The 22,841-nt window shown below is 41.8% G+C and overlaps 2 protein-coding genes across 2 annotated transcripts in view; one reads left to right on the top strand and one right to left on the bottom strand.

Annotated features, from left to right (window-relative positions):
• LOC138756614 (sodium-coupled monocarboxylate transporter 1-like) overlaps positions 1-22,841 on the top strand; it is a 55,127-nt gene that overhangs the window by 7,608 nt on the left and 24,678 nt on the right. The window contains exons 4-10 of the mRNA XM_069923026.1: positions 1,699-1,750; positions 8,287-8,354; positions 11,751-11,905; positions 14,361-14,501; positions 14,851-14,980; positions 16,827-16,915; positions 18,358-18,479. Of these exons, the coding sequence (XP_069779127.1) occupies positions 1,699-1,750; positions 8,287-8,354; positions 11,751-11,905; positions 14,361-14,501; positions 14,851-14,980; positions 16,827-16,915; positions 18,358-18,479 (757 nt within the window). The remainder of the gene's footprint in view (positions 1-1,698; positions 1,751-8,286; positions 8,355-11,750; positions 11,906-14,360; positions 14,502-14,850; positions 14,981-16,826; positions 16,916-18,357; positions 18,480-22,841) is intronic.
• On the bottom strand, positions 20,261-21,030 carry LOC138756613 (large ribosomal subunit protein uL6). The gene has a single exon (XM_069923025.1). The coding sequence runs from the start codon at positions 21,008-21,010 to the stop codon at positions 20,432-20,434; it is 579 nt and encodes a 192-aa protein (XP_069779126.1). The 5' UTR covers positions 21,011-21,030; the 3' UTR covers positions 20,261-20,431.

Here is a 22,841-nt window from a genome sequence, read left to right as displayed (position 1 = left end):
CTCAGGGGGAGGAACAGTAGTGAATGGATACCGAAGAGAATGGAACCGAACTTCAACAGGTGTTGATGTAAATATAGATTAGTGAAATCAAGGTTTGCATTGCTACTGACAACATGGTTAAATGAGGGACACGGCCTTGCAAATTGAATTTAAAGAGCCAGGTAGGAGAATCTGACACAGGTTGTGTCTGGAGTCACATGTAGGTTAGATAGGTACAGTTAGTGTAGTGGTCAGCGCGGTTAGTGTAGTGGTCAGCGCGGTTAGTGTAGTGGTCAGCGCGGTTAGTGTAGTGGTCAGCGCGGTTAGTGTAGTGGTCAGCGCAGTTAGTGTAGTGGTCAGTGCGGTTAGTGTAGTGGTCAGCGCCACACTGTTACAGCACCTGCAACCCAGGTTAGAATCCACCACTGTCTGTAAGGAGTTTGTACCTTCTCCCCATGTCTACAGGAGTTTCTTCCAAGTCTCTGGCTTCCTCCCAGCCTCCAAAAAACATATAGGGTTAATTTGGGTGTAATTGGGAAGCTTGGATTTAAATTGGCTTCTACCATGTTGTAAATTAAAAAAAAAATTAAATATCAGGTAAAGACAATCTGTCTTTTTTTTTAATGTTACCTGGTTGTAGACCAGTAATTCCCACCCCACCACCACCACCATAAATTCCAGATTGTCACTCAATTTAAATTCCACATTTTCCAAAGTTGTTAAGCCAGGTCCCTGGATAAATTGTTAGGTTACTTAATCAGTAAACCACTCCATCCATGTAATGTATGTAGTAATCATGATGTTAATTAGCAAAACTCTGTTATACAGAAATTCATTAAGTGGAGCCTACTTTAGAAGTGATCCGTCGTGGATACTCAACATCCCCTTACTTGTCAGAAAGGTGCCACGGCAATTGCAATTCCTTAGAAGACTGAAGCGGGCAAGGCTACCAGCCACCATCTGTCAACTTGCCATAGCAGCTCTATCAAGAGCATCCTGGCTGGCTACATCATAGTGTTGTATGGTAACTGCAGAGAAATGGATCGGGAGACTGACCTCGAGGGGCTGAGTGTGGCTTATATCCCGGCGGATGATTGGGAGCCGACTGGGTGGGGCTTGATCCACTCAGGTCGGCTGATTGACAAGCAGGCTAGGTGTGGTCTGTCCTCCAGTGATCTTCCCGCAGGTACACAGAACTGTGAATTAAAGTGCTTTTCTGAACTTATACACACATTACATACATGTCTGCTTAGAATTCGGGTTAAGTTAGTTTGATCCTGTTTTCACGTTTAAAAATAACTAAAAGCATCTTTTGATTAAGCAACCATTGGTCTTGGTGAATTTCTATTGCTGCTGGGTTTTGGGGTCCTCTGGGCTCATAACATTAGTTAATCCACCACTGTTTGCATGTGTGTTTGCACTGTGGACCAGAAAACATTATTTCGTTGGGTTGCACTGGTACAATCAGATGATAAATAAACATGTATTTGAACATGATTTGCACCATGCACAACATAGGCTGTAATTGCAGTTTCTCCAGTTGGGACAAATTGTGTAGGAACCAACTCTGTTTAACATTTTCTGACATACCTATATATCATTTTCCTCAATGACAGATTGCTTTTGATTATAGTATATAAAAAGATATTTGTTGCAGATTTTGCAATTATAAGAATGTTGTGGACCATTTGTTTTAAAAAGGTTTGAACTGTTTTTCAGTGCATTTACCTTGGTATAGCCACCTATGCACCAGCATTAGCACTCAATGAAGGTGAGTGGATCAATTTTGCTGGTTGAAATCAGGTACTGTTCAATATTGTTATAATGAGGAATTATTTTTCTCACTAAATGTCAATCATATACTTTACTATAAGTTACACAGCAGTTCTGTCTCATTTAGTGCTCCCCGGAGACTGCACAGGAACAAAGTACTGGAGTGATGCTGCGAATGTTGTTTAAACTTTTGTTGTGGTCAAAAGGGTCAGAATTGTTCTGAGATACTAACTGTATTGGGCGAATTGAACAGAATACCATCAACGCTCAGTGCGAAGCTTGAGGGTGGAGTCCTGCATACTTCACAGTATTCTGGTCATCTGTCCAGTGGACCAAGCATTGACTGGCATTAGCCACCTGTTTCAGCGCCGTGCCACAGAGGTCCGAGGAATTTGCTTTCTTTTGTCTCATTAATCTTTCAATCCTCTCTTAACTAATTTCAAAAAAAAAACGGAAAGCAAGGTATGACATGTATGGGTGTATATTCAGACATGCAAATGAAGTGATGGAGTTGGTCAAAGAAACACAAATGTCATGCAGTTGGGTTGTTCTCTGTGTATCGCGGCATTTCTCAGAAGTCCCTTAATTTCGTAGTGAGTGCAAGAGGGTCCCCAGGTTAGGGATAGCCTGACCTGTGGAAATCTAACTTGTCCTATATATCTTTTTTTTAAAATTTAGACATACAGCATGGTAACAGGCCCATCCAACCCATGAGCCCATGTTGCCCAAATACCTCAATTAATCTACAACCCCCAGTATGTTTTGAAAGATGGGAGGAAACTGGAGCACCTGGAGGCAACCCACGCTGACATGGAGAGAATGTACAAACTCCTTACAGACAGTGGTGGATTTGAACTCAGGTCTCTGGTGTTGTAATAGCTCCTCTTTTCCTGGCTCTCCATCCCATAGGATGATGATGGTTCCTTTCAGTCAGTTTGTGGGGTTTGATATGAGGATACCCCAGTTCTCAGAAAGGAACAGCATGTGCTTGAATGGATTTAGGTGAGTAGGTGGTTGTACAGGTCCAGATCCACCCTCTCGACATCCCCTCTGGTTCCAGCGGCAGGGTGAGGTCCAAGACGGCCAGGGGTGGGGGGGATATTCTGCTGCAGTGAATGGTCAGACCAAGCTTCGATGCAAGGGAGGCCTTTTCCGCGCTTCATGGCACTTGTTTGCTAGATGGCCGTTGACCCTACAAGAGGGTTCATCTGCCCTTTATAGGTCTTGTTTTTCATCCTGTAGGGTGTCTAGCCACCCTCCGCACCAGGCAAGCCTGGTGGGGGAGCTGGTTTAGTCGCCAAACATTCAACCATGTATACTGGGTTACAGGGTACCAGTAGCACCCCGACGAGTGGCCTGACCTCATGGTGTTGTAATAGCATTGTGCTAACCAATACGTATCCGTGCCAATCCAAAAAAGCATTTTGCAAGCGAAGAATAATAAGAAAATGTTCCATGGTATTTATTCATGACTAGATACAGTATATTTTTCATCATTTTAATTATGGGGAGTGCCCTCAATGAGGACTGGTTCATGTTCTGATTTCCTCCTTTCATCATCTTGGTTCTACTAACATTGAGTCCAAGGTTGTTGTGTCACCACTCAACTAGCTGATGGATCTCGTATATGTTTCCTTATTGTCGTATGTGATTCTGCCGATAACCATTGTGTTATAGGCAAATTTGTAGATAGCATTGGAATTGTGCCTAGTCGTAGGTATAGAGTGAGTAGACAGTGGGCTAAGCACACATTCTTGAGGTATGCCTGTGTTGATTATCAGTGAGGAGGAGATATTGTTTCCAATTTGTACTGACTATGGCTTCCTATTGAGTGAATCTCCCCCCAACCACAGATAAAAATAATGTCACACCCCTGGCCACTGCCCCAACTAAGGCCTCACTGGGTTCCAAAATAATCTTGTTGCTGCTCTTTCCTTCTTCAGCTCTCCCTTATCAACTGCTTTCAGAACAACTTTTTTCGGCAAAACACCTTTCTATTGCTCTGGCTATTTTTATGTAATTTGCACATTGGAAACGACATCTCCTCCTCACTGACGATCAACACAGGTGCACCTCAAGGATATGTGCTTAGATCAGGAGGGATTGAATGCTCCCTTCACAGAAGAAGAAATAGGAAAAGCATTGAGCCTGTTGCAAGCTGGCAAGTCTCTGGGGAGGATGGGTTCTCCCCTGAGTTTTATAGGGAATTCAAAGCTCTCCTGATGCCCATCTTTATGGAAGTGATGGATCAGGGGGTTGAAACCCACACATTCCCAGAATCTTTTTCAATGGCAATGATTCTTAAAGAAATAGGGACCCATTGAAACAGTTCTCTTATAGATCGATTTAATTGCTGAATATGGACTATAAGGTACTTGCGAAGGCCCTGGCAAATAGATTGGCAAAGCACTTGCTGAAGCTAACAAATGTAGACTAAGTGGGCTTTGTGCAAAAAAGACAGGCTGTGGATTATATAATCAGATATTTGGTACAGTCAAAGGGATGACCCAAGAGTAGCCATGGCCTTGGATGCTGAGAAGGTGTTTAATAGGTTAGAATGTTTAAGGTACTGGAGAAATTAGGATTTGGGTCAACTTTTATAAAATGGATCAAGTAGTTGTACCATGCGCCAAAGGCTAAAGTTGTGACTAATAGGCAAATATTTCCAGCCTTCCCACTATCAAGATCTAGTAGGCAGAGGTGTCCACTGTCTATTCCTTTTGGCTGTAGAACCATTGGCTGAAGCCACACGACAGGATCCAGACATCAAGGGGTTTAGAGTGGGCCGGGAAGAACACAGACAACCTATTTGCTGATGAGCTGATATATTTGACAGACCCAGCTACTTCGCTGGCTAGGCTCCACTCTACTCTGGAGGATAATAGGAAAGTCTATGGATACAAGATCAATTGAGACAAGAGTGAAATTATGCCATTTACAAAAGGGGATTATAGTGAATTTAAAGAAAGCCAAATTTATATGAACTAAATTATACCCACTTGCTCAAAAAAATTGAGGAGGACCTAAATAGATTGGTTGGCAAGGGTCAATTGTATCAAGATGAATGTGTTGCTAAGGCTTCAGTAGCTCTTTCAGACTTTGCCCATGGTATTACTCTGGAGATTCTTTCATAATATTAATTCACTGGTAAGTAGGTTCATTTGGAATAGGAGGGGGCCAGACTTTAAAAAATATTATTGGACAGCAAAGTCGAGGTATATTGCTTCACTGAGGGAGGAGATATACCATCCTGGGCACAAATTGGTCTGCACATGATAGGTGAGAAGTTAGCAGAAGACTCTATTTATTAATGGGACTCTAAATTGTTAGCTGGCGACAAAGATACCCCCTTATTAAAACGTACTCTTTATGTGTGGAATAAGATTAATCAATGCATTGGACTTAAAGTGGGGTTGTCTTGATCAGGTATATCAAGGCCTGTTATGAGCAGGGGCATCTTGTGTCATTTGAACAGCTTAAAAATAAATATGATTTGTCAAACAGGACATTCTTTTGCTATCTTCAGTTAAAGTCTTTTTTAAGGTTCAAATTACATCCAGCTATGGTCTTGCTGGTGTGCAGTGGCACGGAGGCCCTAATTCAAAAGGGGAGCACGCGCAAGTTTGTTGTATTTCTTTCTCCAAGCGAAAAGCCCAAAGCCAGGCCTTCATAAATCTAGGCAGAGGTGTGAGTCAGGCTTAGGTGAAACAATTGATGAACGGTGCTGGTCAGATCTGTGTTGTGACAGCATGACCACAATTATTAATACTTGATGCAGGCTGGTCCAGTATAATTTTCTATGCCAGTTGTACTGTAAGCTGCATAAATTGAACAAACCAAAGCCAGGAATTTCAAATCAATATTTTAGGTGCAGCATAGAGATGGGAACCTTTGTGCACACAACCTGGCCATGCTCCAAGGTTGGGGAGAGCTAGGCCAAGTCCTGGAGAATATCTAAGGTAAAGAGTTCACACAGGACCCAGAGCCATTCATGTTGGGAAACATCATGGACATAAGACTTATGATGAAGCTGTCCAAACTTCAAATCCAATTTGTTTTGATTGCTTTGGCGGTGGCCAGGAAATGTATAGCGGTTACTTGGAAGTCAGACTCTCATCTAGGCATTGCTTGCTGGAATGCGGAAACACAGAGCTGTGTTCCCTTGGAGAAAATTACCTATTACTTATGGAGGAAATGTGATACTTTCCTTAAAATTTGGCAACCGTATCTGTATTATATAGGTACAAAGGTATCGTATGGTTCCTTGTGCTTCATCACTCTGTCTGCTCCCACCTGCCTTCTCCTTTGGCGGGGAGGGGGAAATCCATCTTAATTAGGTTGAGACATGAAAATTCAAAGACCCAGGAGCCGGAGGTGGGGTTCCGATGAATCCTATCAGTACGATTTTTTTCTTTGAGTTTGCTTTTACTTTATCGTAAGAATTTTTTAAGTGTAATTGTTTTTTTAAAAACTTTTTGGTGTCTTTACCTGTCAGGGAAATAAAGGGATACAGATAAATGTTACAAGAACAAGAGACGAGGGGTAATTTATTACTGCCTTTTCCTTCTTTAGGGCGACTGTCTATTTAATTTTGTCTTTGGACGTATTAATTGTGAAAAGGGGAATAATTGGACTCAACGGTGAAGCTTGTATATAATTGGAGAATGTGGTGTGTTTTTTATTTGAATACTTAATTTATGATTTTCCAAACTTAAACTCAAATAGTTATCAACATTATCAATTTACAATTATCCATTTTATATAGTTTTCTGCAGAGTTCAAGCTCTTGTTATCTCCCTCCCTCCCCAACCCCCACATTTAACACTTACTTAACTAACCACAGTAACACACAACATTCAAGACTCTCACAACAAAGGTATAAGGTATATATCAGGGATTTATGGGTTTGTTACAACACGACAACCAGTGTTCATGCTGTTTTTTTAAGTTGACTTTTCCTGGTTGGGATGGGATGGAGCCCCCCACCGATTGAGGTTAGACAGGGAAGGTAGGGCGGTGAGGCGCAATGGTCCACACTATAATCATGCACCTATGGAATTTAAGTATGGTTGCTAAATTTTCAAAAAAGTGTTACACTTTTTTCTTAAGTTGTAAATAATTTTCTCGAGGGGAACACAGCTTTGCATTTCTGTGTTGTCGTGAGTAAATGCTCAGGCAGGAATTAGATTTCCAGGTAGCTGCTATGTACTTCCTGGCCACTGCCAATGTGATCATTATGAATTAGTTTTGAAATTTAGACAGGTTCATTGTAAGTCTTATATCCATTATGTTTCCCAACAGGAACATCTCTGGGTCCTGTGGGAATTCTTTACCTATAGTTTTTTTCTAAAACTTGGCCTAGTTCCACCCAGAGGGGTCTCACCTTGGTACATGTCTCGGTTGTATGCACAAAAGTTCCTGTCTCAATGCCTCATTTAAAGCATTGGTCTAATAATTCTGGTTTAGATCTGTTCAATTTTTGCGCCTCCAGGTACAGCTGGTGTAGAAAGTTGTATTGTACCAGCCTTTACCTCGCATTAATGATTGCAGTCATGCTGGTCCAACATAAGGCGGAGCAGCACCGCTCATTGTTATTCCTAGGTCCAACTCCAACCTCTGCTTTGATTTATGAAGGCCCGGTTTAGGTCCTACTGCTTGGAGTAAGAAATACAATGACAAGGTGAACTTCAGTGTTTTCCCCCTTCAATTCATGGTCTCAATATAAACAATATAACCATGTTCAAATGACATTAGCTGTCCCTGCTTGTAACAGTCCTCTACACACTTGATGCCATTATGATGCCAGGTATCCAGGATCTTGTTACCTACCATCAATGGTATTAATCTATTTGGAGTCAGTGGTGCTTTTGGGGACAGCCCCCCCTTTGATTCCTAGATATTGGTTAATTTTATATAAAATGAAGATGACTTGTAATGTGTTTTTTTAAAATAATGGATTATTATGGATTGTTGACACTGTTTGAGTTTGAAAAATTATAAATAAAATATTTTTTAAAATATGCACTGCTCTACTCACTCTACACCCATGATGAGGCATAATTCACATGCTACCTACAAATTTGCTGATGACGCCATAGTTGTCCCAATGGATCAAGGACTAGCACCACACATGGCTGGCTAAATGTTATGTGCCTTGATTATTTTTAAAACCTAGTTTTGTGAATTTAATTTCAAACATCTTCAAAATTGCAAAATGTCCTCAGGTTTTGATAGGAGGCAATGCTTCACCCCAGGTTTTGCACCCTACCAAAAACTCAGAGCTTCCCAGAGGCAGGACATCGACAGTTTGCTAACTTGCCACTGAGACCTCACTATGCTTTGGCCAGTACCTCCTGGGTGGGAAGGGGCAATCGACTTGTCCTCCATGTGTGCCCAAGTGAGTGGGACTGCAGTTTCATCAGTAACCTCCAGCAAATGGCATCCATTATCTCTCAGTTAACTCATCTTATCAGAAAGTAAGTCATTTAGCTTGGTGCATAATTTTAACCCTTCTTAATCTTTTTTTAATTTCAGTTACTGGGATAAACCTATGGGTTTCCATCATGACGACAGGATTTGTGTGTACACTGTATACAGCACTAGTAAGGAAACTCAATATGAATGTTTAAATATACTATTCTTTGGTATTCAATGGATAACATTTATATTTACCATCTATACAGTTAAGGAACAGAAATTAAATTTAGACATACAGAACAGTGACAGGTCCTTCTGATCCACGAGCCTAAGCCACCCAATTAATCTATAATCCCTGGTGGGACAAAACTGGAGCCCCTGGTGGAAACCCACACAGACACGGGGAGGATGGTGCTGGATTTGAAGCCCTTTCACTGGCACTGTAACAGTATGTGCTGAGCGCTACGCTAACTGTAAATAACTGTTATTTATAGTTTCTTAAATAATGACCATGTTTTGGTCACCATTAGACACAAGGGCTTCTTCAGAATATTTCAGGTGTGTGGCCACATTAGGTTAGAGCAGTGGTTCTCAACCTTTTACTTTCCACTCACATACCAGGGATTGCTTAAGGTGGTATGTGGGGGGAAAGAAAAAGGTTGAGAACCACTGGGTTAGAAAAATGTTATGCTTTTAAACTTGGACCATTGTTCATTGAGGAAAATATCTATGGGAACAGTGAAAATGGAATATAATATGGAGAGATTAACAAGGCCAACATCTTAAACCCCAGTTTTTATGCAAATAAACAAGGGATAGTTCATGTTTAATGTTGAGACCCTGCATCAAGACTGAGTATAGCCAGTATAAAGAGATGAAAGGGATAGCTGAGGCAAGAGAGAGGTTGTTGGGTAGATGGATCCAGGTGGAGCTAGTGATAGAGGCTGGGAGGTAATAAGTGAACAAATAAGGGGTGGATGGGCTAATAGAGGGAAGGGGGATCCAGTGGGTTGCATTTGTGGGTGGTAGCAGATGGAGCCAGGTGGGGGATGGGAAAGAAGATGGATAACAGGGTTTGGAGGTGGGGATTGGGAAGTAAGGCGATAGGTGGGGAGAGAGCACCTGGGTGGATCAGAAGGAGAAAGAAAAAAATCAACAGGATACAAGTTACTTGAGAATTCAAACCTCATGCTGCTGGGTTGTAGACTGCCCAGGCAGAATACGAGATTCTGTTTCTCTAGTTTGTATTTAGCCTCATCCTGGCAGTGAAGGCTGAGCACAGACAGGTTGAAATGTGAATGGCGAGGGGAGTTAAAATGGTTATTGATCAGGAGCTCAAAATGGCCACTGCATGAAGGGCACAGGTCCTCAATTCCCAGTATCTGCTTGTTTTGCTGGTCATCTCCTCTTTACACTCTCAGCCCTGATGCAGGGTCTCAACCCAAACCATCAACCATCTCTTTTCCTCCACAGTTGCTATCAGTTTTTGTCTGGATTCCTGCATTTAATGTCCCCTGTGCCTCTATTAGAACCACAGAACATTGCAGCATAGAAGCAAACCATTCAGCCCATCTGCCCATGCCAAACATTTTCCCAGCCTTGTCCCATGGACCTGCACTCGGACCATTGCCCTCCCTAACCCTCCTATCCATGTGAGAAATATAATAGGCTATCAATACTGTGATTGTAGTAAAAACATCGAAATGCTGGAGGAACTCAGCCAGTCTATTCTGCATCTATAGGAGATGCCTGTCTGAGTTCTTGTTCAAGGAAAAATCAGAAAAGGCAGGAGCAGGATGTATCAGAAAGTCTCAGAATTCAAACAACGGGGGAGGAATCCAGACCAACAAAAGGTGTTAATTGGATATGATAAGGGACTAGATAGAATTTATCATGTTCTGTGCGAAAAGAGATGGAGAATGGAGAGACAATGGGGGAAGAAGGGTGTGAGGGAGGGGGTTCAACGAAAACCAGAGAAGTCTATATTAATGCCATCCAGTTGGAGGTGCCCAGTCAGAAGATGAGGTGTTGTTCCTCCAATTTACAGGTGGTCTCAGTCTGGCAGTACATGAGACCATGGTCAGACATGTTGGCAAGGGAATGGGATGGAGAATTGATGAGGGTGGCCACTGAGAGATCCACGGTGTTGCGGTGGACAGAGCCAAGGTACTCAACAAAGTGATCTCCCAGTCTATCTGATTCATGTACCCATTTACTCTTAAATGTTGAACCTCTGCTGACAGTTTGTTCCACACTCTCACTACCCTCTCAGAGAAGATCCCTCACTATTCTCCTTAAACCTTTCCCCTTTCACCCTTAACCCATGCCTCCTGGTTCTTGTCTCACCAACTTCAGTGGAAAAAGCCTGTTTGCATTTACCCTATCTGTACCCCTATTAATTCTGTGTATCAAATCCCCCCCTCATTCTCTGATGCTCCAGGAAATAAAGTCCCAACTTATTAACCCTTTCCCTTTAACTCAGCTCCTTAAGTCTCAGCAACATCCTTGTAAATCTTCTCTGCATTCTTTCAACCTTATTGATATCTTTCCTGTAAGTAGGTGATCAAAGCCGCACACAATACTCCATATTTGGTCACATCAATGTCTTATACAACTTTACCATAACATCCCAGCTCCTATATTCTATGAAGGCCAATGTGCCAAAAGCTCTCTTTACAAACCTATCTATCTGTGACACCATTTCCTAGGAATTATGTATCTGTATTCACAGATCCTTCTGTTCTGTTGCACTCTGCAGTTCTCTACCATTTATTGTGTATGTGCTACCTTGGTTTGTCCTTCCAAAATATAGCACTGCATACTTGTCCACATTAAATTCCATCTGCTATTTTAAAGCCCATTGTTCCACCATGTTCAGATCTCACTTTAAGCTTTGAAAACTTTCCTCCCTATCCACTACACCTCCAATCTTGATGTCATGTGCAAAATTGCTGATCCAATTTACCACCTTATCATTCCGGATCATTGATATAGATGACAAACAACAGTGCACCCACCACCAATCCTGAGGCACACGGTAGTCACAGGCCTTCAGCCAGAGAGACAATGTTCTACTACCATTCTCTTGTTTCTCCCACAAAGCTTTTGTCTAATCCAATTTAATAACCCATCCTGGATTCCAAGTGACTGAACCTTCCCAATCAATCACCCATGTGGGACCTTATCAAAGGCCTTACTAAAGTCCATGTAGTCAACATCCACTGCCTTTCCTTCATCAACATTCCCGGTAATCTTCTCAAAAACTTTTATAAGATTTGTTAGATATGACAACTCCTGAGGCTATGTCCCTAAGTTCTAATCTGTTCTACCTGTTTTATTAATGTTGCCCTTATTTTATCTTTGTTCATCTTCAGTACCCCTGACTTGTTTGTATTTCCCTCTTTATGACTCATCCTTTAATTTACCTTATTACTAAATAGGAAGATATACTACAAAATAACCACACATGTATACTTAGACAGCTCAGTTGGACTCAGGGCATTCAATATGTTTAAAGCATTGTTCCTTGCTCAGATGCCTCTATAAAAATGTAAAGAACGTGGTTTGCTTCATCTTCTTAGGGTGGGATAAAAGCTGTGGTGTGGACAGATGTTTTCCAAATCTGCATCATGGTGGCAGGCCTTCTTGCACTGATGATTCAAGGATTAATGCGTGTTGGAGGATTTGGAAAGGTTTGGAGAATTGCAGAGCAAGGTGGACGCATTAATTTATTTGAGTAAGTACATTAAACTGGTGTTATTTGTTTAGAGATAAAGTCATTTTAAAGATAGGCCAACACTGCAGCTGTCCTCGGGTTATGCACAAGATCCGTACCTAAGTTTGTCTTTAAGTTGAATTTTTAGGTAAGTTGGAACTTATTTTTCTTTGATGCATTACCAACACTTGCACCAGATTTAAGCTCTGGAGGCATAGTTACAAGGGTAAATAAGAGAAAAATTGAAGCCAAATACAAAGATAACACTCAACACAGTGTTAACAGCAACGTGATTTGACTTAAAATAGCGGATGGCATTCTCCTTCCTCGATCCGACGAACCGCTGAAGCCGCGCATAATCCATTCATAAGTACGAGTTGCCCATAAGTCGAACATTCTTAATCTGGGGACTTACTGTATATGGAAGCTTAGAAAAAATGTATTGTTAGCTGTGGAGTTAATAAGGGTAAGAATTTCCATAACTAGTAGTCCTCTCCTCGCGATCGGTTCTGTTTATATACAAAGCTTTATCTCATACCAAAGCTCATATCCATTCATATCCAGTTTAGTACTGATGATGAACTTCTAACTTCCCCATGCTGCACAAGGCCCAAGCTCCTTCCAATGCCTTATCAGTGAAAGAGTTGTGAGAGATGAGTAACACTGATCTAAAAGAAAAGTGAGGATTGTGAGAGATGAGTAAAACTGATATAAAAATATGAAGAAGAGGAAACTAGAATAGATATATGTGTAATGAATAAAGCCAGTATGAATAGGATAAGAATAGATATTAGAATGTAGGAAGTAAAGTTAGTCTGAATAAGATAAGGGTCTTCTAGCCTTTTAGACAGAATCAGCAAGTTCACCAGTATGAATAAGATAAGGATAGATAATAGATAATAGAATGTAGGAAGTAAAGTTAGTCTGAATAAGATAAGGGTCTTCTAGCCTTAGACAGAATTAGCAAGTTCACCAGTATGAATAAGATAAGGATAGATAATAGATAATAGAATGTAGGAAGTAAAGTTAGTCTGAATAAGATAAGGGTCTTCTAGCCTTAGACAGAATTAGCAAGTTCTGCATGTAAGAAGTTAGTCAGCCCTGAGAGTCAGGAAGGTGTGAATAAGGACAATGACATGATGGGACACCGACAGGATACCCCCTGGTCCTCCAAGTTCTCAGAAACAGCACGTAAGCAGACAGGATTGCCTAATGCCAAACTCATCCAGGAGGCAGAAGAATGTAAGGGGGAGGGTACTTCTATACTGAAATAAACTGTATAAAAGTTGGGTGAGCCCCAGTGTATGTGTGTATTCCCAGGGTAAGGGGAAGCACCCAACTTTGCATTGTTGTATAATAAATGATCTTTGTTCTCAATTTTTGTCTCAAGCAATTTCTGTGAAGGTACTTCTGTTTCTAACAGAGTACTTGAAAGTGAAATTACTAAACTTTAGTAATGTGATGCATGAAAGTCTGCATACGCTGTGATTCTATTAAAAACATGGAAATGCTGGAGAAACTCAGCAGGTCTTGCAGTGACCATTAGAGGTAAAGATATATTACCAACGTTTCAGGCCTGAGCCCAAAAGGTATGCAAGGAATGCTAAACTCAGCAGGACTTGCAGTGACCATTAGAGGTAAAGATAGTCAAAATACTGGATACAATATTTCTGAACAACACTACAATGGCAGTGCCCCCACTTTATCAGGCCACTGTAGTTCTGACAAAGCAGGTTATATCTTATTTCCATAAGGGAATAGATTCTTACTAAGAATGAAGATTATAAAAATCTTCAAGGCTCTGCTTTGTAATTGGGACATTTCAAAACTTAGTTTATTTAACTTTAAATTTAAATTTAGACAGCAGGGTAACAGGCCCTTTTGGCCCATGCCCCCTTGCTGCCTAATTACACCCAATTAACCTACAACCCTAGGTTGAGGAAACTGGAGCCCCCAGAGAAAACCTATGCAGACATGGGGAGAGCATACAAACTTCTTAAAAGCAGCGTGGGATTCGCTGGCGTGGTAAATGTGCTGCATTAACCACTACACTAACCATGACACCCTCTCCCCTAACCATGCTGCTCCATATGTATTTCAAGTGCTTTACATTTAGTAATAAGTAATAATCATCCAAGCTCCTTTGCATGGATCAGCATTGTGTTCAAAAATAATGCTAACAGTTGTTTTAAAGACTCATGTTCAATTGAAATAGAAATACAGTAAAACCCCTGTTATCTGGAATTTAAGCAACCAGCAGGCTTCAAGCAACCGGCAAAAAAAAATCAAAGAAAATAGATAGGCAAAAAAAAATACAGAAGTTTAGTGCACCTCATCATTAGTTCGCCAACCCATGCCACACACAATCTCAAGCAACTGGAAAATTCATTTATCTGGCATCTACCAATCCCCATAGGTGCCGGATACCAGGGGTTTTATTGTATTGCATTTACTTGAGCAACGATATTTCTTTCAGCTTTGATCCTGACCCAAGGAGAAGACATACATTTTGGACAACAGTGGTGGGAGGCACATTTGCATGGACGGCAATATACAGCTGTAATCAAGCACAGATTCAAAGATACCTCGCTTGCAGAAGTGAAAAAGAGGCACAAAAGTAAGTTAAACCAGAGGAACACAGGAATTGCAGATGCGGGAATCTTGATTGAAACAATGAGAAGCTGGCAAGACTCGGTGGGTCAGGCAACATCCATGAAGAGAAATACACAGTCAATGTTTCGGGTCAGGTCCCTTTCTCAAGTCTAGGGTGGGTATGGGAAATATCAAGCACCAAAAAGTGCTGGGGAATAGGTTGGGGAGGTTCACGGTGTCAGAGTACATGAAAATGGTGATAGAAATTCAACCACTTACATTCTCTTTTTTAAAAAATTTGTTATTTTTCACACTATGAACCATACTGACCCCTTACATTCTCAATGTACTTTGCAACTTTGTGTTGACTGCAGGGCTATTTTCTTGAACTGGGTCGGGATGCTTGTCGTCACAATAACAGCATGTATGTGTGGTTTGGTCATGTACGCTGTTTATGAAAACTGTGACCCATTGGGGGAAAACAGAATCACCAATGCTAACCAGGCAAGTAAACACACCTTTTAACAATCACAATTTCCAGAAGTCTTTGAAAATTCGGACTGTCTTGAGGGTTAGGCTGCTTCCTCCTTCAGAATCAGAATCAGAATTTATTGTTATGAACAAGCCATGACATTCATTGTTTTGTGGTAGCATCAAAGTGAAAACATTAATATAAACCACCTTACAAGATAAATAAAAATAGGGCATGAAAAGTCAAGATAAGGCAGTATCTGTGATTTATGAATCATTCAGTGATCTGATGGCAACGGGGAAGAAGTCCTTGAGTCGCTGAGTGCTTATCTTCAGGCTCCTGGACTGTCATGTATTTTCCCTATGGAAAATAACATCACTCCAGAGAGGCTTTTGTGTCTTTATTCATTTTAAGATGGGGCCAAACTGAAACTCTCCCACAATAGCCTGACTGGATCCTGGGCAGTTTGGGAGGTGGTACATTCATGTCTGCTTATGCTGGGATTCCTTGTACTTCTGATGAATGGACTCAGTGCCATCCAGAGGGCCTTCAAACTGAAGGAGCCAAGAGTCATGGGTTTCCATGCATGTGTGAAGATATTAAACATTTTCAAGGTGGTTTTGAGAACATACTTTAGTTTGCAATAGTATCTGTTTGGAAGCAGAATGAGTGTGATTTCCACTGCCAGTATCATGTAAAAGTTGAATTTTGTAGACCATGGCATCCAGCGCAATGCTGTTAACAGCACCAGTGATTGGGAGCAGCGTTGGTATCACATGCTGTCTCTCAGGAGTTTGTACGTTCTCCCCATGTTTGAGTGGGTTTTCCCTGAGGGTTTTGGTTTTCTCCCACCTTCCAAAATGTGCCGGGGTTATAGGTCAATTGGGTGTAATTGGGCGGCACGGGCTCATGAGTCAAAATGGCCTGTTACCGTGCTGTATGTCTAAATTTAAATTGAAAAAAAATCTCCAAATGAATAAAGAACAAAAACAAAATTAATTAAAGTAATTATAGAGTCTGCACATTAAAACACATGTCCTACCACAGGGAAGGTTGGGATCGTGGTAAGTATCTGCATCATCTGAAGCATCAGGTGTTCCAATGGGTGGGCTCCAGGGCCGTGAGAGTCCACGTTCGAGGTGCTGGGAGCTCTGATGGGCAAACGGCCAGGGCCAAGGTGTGAGTCCGCATATGAGGCTTCAGGATCTCTGATGGCGAATATTTGTGTTCAAGGCATCAGGAATTCCGAACTGCAGGCAGCTGGGGCCGAGGTGAGAGACGAGGGTTGACTTTTGCACATAATGTATGGAAAATTCCAGATTTCTTTGGCCAAAAACATGGGGTTGGCTTTTACATGGGATTGACTTTTACACAAGTATGTATGGTAATTCCGGAATATCGGTCAGTAATGCCTCGTCTGGACAAATGATAGAATCCAATCTGTGTACATAAGAAGCTAAAAATATCAATATGATGATAATGTTTAAGGTGGATAAGATGTTGGTAATATAGAGGTTTTGAATTGAATACAGGGAACGTATGTGCAAAGTATTGTCTATGTGGAGAAAGGATATAACTCTCCAATTTGCTTAAATACCTTTTAAAATGAACATCCTTGATATTGTGAGAAACATGAAAGTCTGCAAACGCTGTGATTATAGGAAAAATGCAGAAATGCTGGAGGAACACAGCGTCCATAGGAGGTAAAGATGCTTTACCGATGTTTCCAGCCTGAGCCCTTATTTGATATTGTGTTCATTGTTCTTGATTCAGCTTATGAAACCTGACAAATTTTAGGAAATATGTAACTCAGCACAGCAGGTATCACAAATTGCTTCCTGTTGACATTTTTCTTTTTATGTTGAAATCATTCCAAAGATGGCACCGTTGCTAGTTTTGGATATCTTATCTCAAGTGCCTGGAGTTCCGGGGCTTTTTATTGCTAGTGCTTTTAGTGGCACTCTGAGGTAAGTAATTGTTATATTCAATGTTAGAATTAAAATTATAATAGAATAATAATTTATAAATTTAATCTTGGTGCTCCTGTGATTCAAACTTATGGAAACTATGGATAGAGAGTAAAATATACCAGCCTGTTTTTATGTGGTTGTTACAAAAATGTTTTTTTTTTAAATTACGTGAAAAGAAAAATCAGCCTTTGTCGGTTTATGCCTTATTTCCAGCATAACTGCTGGAAATTACCAATATTAGGGTGATCAGACCATAACTCAGAGGTTATTCAACCCATCGAGTCTGGCTGCCATTTAATAATGAACTCATTCATTTTCCCACTCGGCCCCATAACTTATGATGCTTTTGATAGGAGGAAATGCAAAATCTTTTCTGGATCACCAGAAAATGGAGTGGGTTTTTAGCTCTGAATGGAAATTGAGAGGAAAAAAACATTAAAGTAAGTCTTGGGAATTCAGGTGAGGGGCATAGCAGATGATGCTAAGACCTCAATTCCAGGGACCCAACAATGGTGCTCTCTGAAGAGATTGTACCTTGTCCTCATGACCAAAGATGAAATAGGAGGTTAATTGGGTGATGTATCATATCCCTCAGTACAAGAAAATGGCAAAAATAATTAATGGGGTTGTGCATTATATACTCATGTAATCATCGATCCTATGTAAACGTTGACTCCCCCCCCTTATTTTTGGCCCTGATCACCCACCCATCTGAGCTACCGACAGCCTGATTGTGATCCCTTGGCCGCCTGCCCACCAGAGTTCTCGACACCCTGGTTAGACCCTCTCCTAGGCCCCAGCTGCCTGTCCTACCGAGCTCACAATGTCCTGACTGCAGATCCTACCCTGGCCGTCTGAACACAGAGCTCCTGATGCCCTGGTCACAGACTCTCACCTGGGTTCCGGCTGATCACCCATCTGAGCTCTTGATGCCTTGAACAATACAGGTACTTATCGCGGTCAAAAGTCATACCCACTCCCGAATTATGACCTGAAAAATTGGTCCTCCAAACTCAACCATTACATGAGTACATACCGTAAGTTGAAATGATTGTATATTTTCAAAGTAAGCTATCTGGTATTGGTACTCATGAAATTAAGAAGCATGTCTGCTACCTAGATCAAGATTCTTTGAAAACTATCATTCATTAGACCCCTCCTTCTTATGCATACCAGAAGAATCAAACACTTCTGAATAGCTGAGACAAATCGGAATTGACTTTGCTAAGTTATTCTTGGATGCACATGTTTACAGAGTGAAAAGGATGTACGTTAAATCTTCCCAAATCATGGTGGCAATTTGGAGAGAATCAAAACATATTTATTCTGATGTCAGATTAAAAGTGATTGAAATAATAAAGCAGCCCAATCTAACCAATATTGATGTGAATGTGTGCATAATGAATCTTATTAAACTGCTTCATTTTTCTTGTCCACAGCACAATATCTTCGGGCATTAATGCCATTTCTGCAATCTTTGTGGAAGATATTATCAAACCGAACTGCAAATCTTGGAAGCATATTTCTGCGTACAAGCAAACGCTGTTCTCAAAGCTTTTAGGTTATCTTTCAGTTTCTGAAAATCCTACCAAAGTTTGAAGTGGTAAAACAAAATGGTGATATTATTTGTCCGTAAATGTATTTTTTACCTTGGTTTGATGTTACAGCACCATTTACCTGAGTTCGAATCTGGCGCTTTCTGGAAGGAGTTTGTGCATGCCCTCTGTGCCCTCTGGGTTTTCCCCAGGTGCTCCAGTTTCTTCCCACACTCTAAAATGTACGGGATTGTAGGTGAATTTGTGTGTAATTGGTGGCAGTTTTAAACGGCCGGAATCGGTTTCTACTGTGTTGTAAATAAAATTTAAACATTTTAAATTAGAATCATTTAAAAGGAAGTATTGGCAGAGCTGCTTCAAGTTGTAAGTTTCAGTCTGCAGATGTGTGAAGACCAAACTCTGAATAGTTTTAGATATTAGGGACTGTTAGGGCCCAACACATTTTTTTTTTATGACCAGCAAACCAAGTTTTTAGTTTTTTAAAAAAAGGATAAATGTATCTGTTGTTTATATTTTTCAGTTCCCGAGCCATATCATCATAAGTCTTTATGTCCAATCTGGTTCCTTACATATAGATGACCGAGGAGTATGAATGCTGCAGCATCAGTGGTTCTGATTTTCAAGATTCTCTTTTTCTCTTTCCCACCTCCCCTCTCACTTATGATATGCACGAGCACATGCAGGCACACCATACTTGTTGTTTGCATGGGATCTCAGCATGGCAGAAACTACCATAAATACTCATGTAATAGTCGATCCCATGTAAAAGTCGATCCCTCCTTTTTTGGCCCCAAAATTGTGTGTTTTCTGTAAGGCCCGTGTAAAAGTCAATTCTCCCCCCTCTATTTTTGGCTCTGATGGCCTGCCCATCCAAGCTTCCGATGCCCTGACTATAGGGCCTTACCCCGGCCGCCCACCTATCTGAGCTCCTGATGCCCCAACTGTGAACCTGCACCCGACTGCCCGCCCATCTGAGCTCCTGATGCCCCAACAGCGGACCATCACTATAGCTGCCTGCCCATCCGAGCTCCGAACACCCTGACTGAGAACCTTCGTCCTGATCACCCAAACACTAGAGCTCCCAATGGCCCAGCCGCAGACTCTCTCCTAGGCCCCAGCCACCCGCCCATCCGAGCCCCTGTCACCTTGAGAAATACAGGTACTTACAACCATCAAAAGTAGTATCAGCATATTGACCCGAAAAATTGTTCGAAAAGACTCAACTATTATATATATGGTGAGTTAGAAGAAGCCATAGCACTCCTTCTCCAATCATTCTTTGGTCTCTGACCAAAGTATGCTTCTCTCCGGTGCTCTCAGCTGGTTGGACAGTGCAATTCTTTCCCCCTATGACCCAATAGAAACTTTACCTGATGTAGGATGTTGCAAAGGATATACATTTCTTCCTTAATCCCAGTTTCTACCTCAGACCAAGTGGGCCAGAATGGGAGAAGTGCTGGTGGACAGAGATAGGATGGCATGGCTGTTAGCAACCTCAAAGTGCCAGTCAAAACTCAAAAGATCTTTTCAGTTATTCCTAATGCCTCTTGTCCAATGGACTCAATTGCTCTCAAGATTTGGTTGTTCTTCAATTATTAATTCTATCTCTTTGCTTAGCCCTTGGTTACAAAATACGGGCAGTCCCTGGGTTATGTCTATCTTTAAGTTGAATTTTTAGGTAAGTCGCAACAGGTCCATATGGTTCTTATTTAGCGTCAGTTAGTCACGTTTTTTTTTTTTTTTTTTTTTTTTTAGTCATTAAAATTTAATTGAACTGCTATAATCATTTTTTTATAATCATTTTTTTCCCCAACATATCCATCATCAAATATTACTCTCCAGTCTGTGGTACAACTGTCCCCTTGTCGCTCACATAGATGCCATCCAGGAATTTACGAATATCCTTCTTCTTCACTGTGGTTGCTTGCTGAATGAGAGCAGCTTTAATCCTTTATGTCTAAGCTGTAGTCTCAACAACTGCACCCTTCTCAGAGACGTAAATACCATCCAAGAATTTTCGAATATCCTTGTTTTTGACTGTTGTTGTCTGTTGGATCAGGGCAGCAGAATTTGATACTAGTTCAATATCGTTTCCCTCAAGAACAAGTTCATCTTTCTGGGTCTGAGAAACAATACATGAAACACCTGGCTTCATACGGACTCTACGAATATACTTCTCTCCCAAGAAGTTACGGATCTCTACAAGAGATCCTGCATCTTGAACAACCACATTGATAGGGAAATGAGCATACACAGACCTCATCTTGTAACGAAAACCTACAGTGACACCCTTGATCATGTTCTCAACATGACTGCAGATTGTCCGGACTGTTGCTAGCTCCTTCCTGTTACCCCACCATTTGTCAACTCGAAGCTTCTTCTTCTTGATGCCAAGAAGGCTGAGCTCCAAGTTGATGTGATTAAATTGCCTTCGTAATGTTCCTCGGGGCCCCTTTACAATGACAGTACGGCCTTTTAAAGTCACATCAACACTGTCAGGGATATCAACAATCTGGTTGCTGAGAATGGTCTTCATTCTCGCCGAAAATGGAGGAAAGCAGTTAGTCACGTTTCTTGAAGTAGGGATCAAGGAGGTTTGTACAGAGCTTTTCTTGCATCGGATTTGCACTTTGGAGGCATGGATACAAAGGTAAATAACCATTATCCGAGTTAAAATGGCGGATGGCATTCTCCTTCCTCAAGCCGACAAACCGCTCAAAAGTATGAGTTGTTAGTAAGTTTGATATTTGCCGCCCAGGGACTGCCTGTAAACCCATTGAAAAGCTGAAATAAAATCCAAAATGTTGAAAACATGCGACCATTCGGAGAGATGTGGATAGAAAGGATGAAGACAATTGTGGGAAAATCTGAAACCAAAGGCCACTGATTAAAATGAAGGGGTCTCCATTTAAAACAGTGATGAGGTGATGTTTATTTTCTATCTGAGGGACATGAGCAATGTTCCCTCTAATTTTTAGTAACCGGTGGGTGCAAAATTCTTATGCTATGCGCATTTTTTTCTTGTAACAAATGTATGTATACTGAATGTAAACTTGACATAGTTTCAAGATAATTTTGGCATATCCTATCTCTCATTTCTTTCTTTGGCTTGGCTTCGTGGACGAAGATTTAAGGAGGGGTAAATATCCACGTCAGCTGCAGGCTCGTTTGTGGCTGACAAGTCCGATGCGGGACAGGCAGACACGGTTGCAGCGGTTGCAGGGGAAAATTGGTTGGTTGGGGTTGGGTGTTGGGTTTTTCCTCCTTTGCCTTTTGTCAGTGAGGTGGGCTCTGCGGTCTTCTTCAAAGGAGGTTGCTGCCCGCCAAACTGTGAGGCGCCAAGATGCACGGTTTGAGGCGATATCAGCCCACTGGCGGTGGTCAATGTGGCAGACACCAAGAGATTTCTTTAGGCAGTCCTTGTACCTCTTCTTTGGTGCACCTCTGTCACGGTGGCCAGTGGAGAGCTCGCCATATAACACGATCTTGGGAAGGCGATGGTCCTCCATTCTGGAGACGTGACCCACCCAGCGCAGCTGGATCTTCAGCAGCGTGGACTCGATGCTGTCGACCTCTGCCATCTCGAGTACTTCGACGTTAGGGATGAAAGCGCTCCAATGGATGTTGAGGATGGAGCGGAGACAACGCTGGTGGAAGCGTTCTAGGAGCCGTAGGTGATGCCGGTAGAGGACCCATGATTCGGAGCCGAACAGGAGTGTGGGTATGACAACGGCTCTGTATACGCTTATCTTTGTGAGGTTTTTCAGTTGGTTGTTTTTCCAGACTCTTTTGTGTAGTCTTCCAAAGGCGCTATTTGCCTTGGCGAGTCTGTTGTCTATCTCATTGTCGATCCTTGCATCTGATGAAATGGTGCAGCCGAGATAGGTAAACTGGTTGACCGTTTTGAGTTTTGTGTGCCCGATGGAGATGTGGGGGGGCTGGTAGTCATGGTGGGGAGCTGGCTGATGGAGGACCATGAAAGACCCCAACAATGAAGACGCTGTTTACATCCGGTACCACACGGATGGCAGTCTCTTCAATCTGAGGCGCCTGCACGCTCACACCAAGACACAAGAGAAACTTGTCCGTGAACTACTCTTTGCAGACGATGCCGCTTTAGTTGCCCATTCAGAGCCAGCTCTTCAGCGCTTGATGTCCTGCTTTGCGGAAACTGCCAAAATGTTTGGCCTGGAAGTCAGCCTGAAGAAAACTGAGGTCCTCCATCAGCCAGCTCCCCACCATGACTACCAGCCCCCCCACATTCTCTCCCTTACCTGCCTGATGTAGGATGTTGCCAAGGATATACATTTTTTCCTTAATCCCAGTTTCTACCTCCTTCCCCTCATTGCTGCTGTCCCCTCCCTCCT

This window comes from Narcine bancroftii, chromosome 3, assembly GCF_036971445.1.
Source record: "Narcine bancroftii isolate sNarBan1 chromosome 3, sNarBan1.hap1, whole genome shotgun sequence".
Classification (NCBI taxonomy): domain Eukaryota; kingdom Metazoa; phylum Chordata; class Chondrichthyes; order Torpediniformes; family Narcinidae; genus Narcine; species Narcine bancroftii.
Note: the sequence above shows the minus strand (reverse complement) of the source record. Positions and strands in the feature narration are given on the sequence as shown.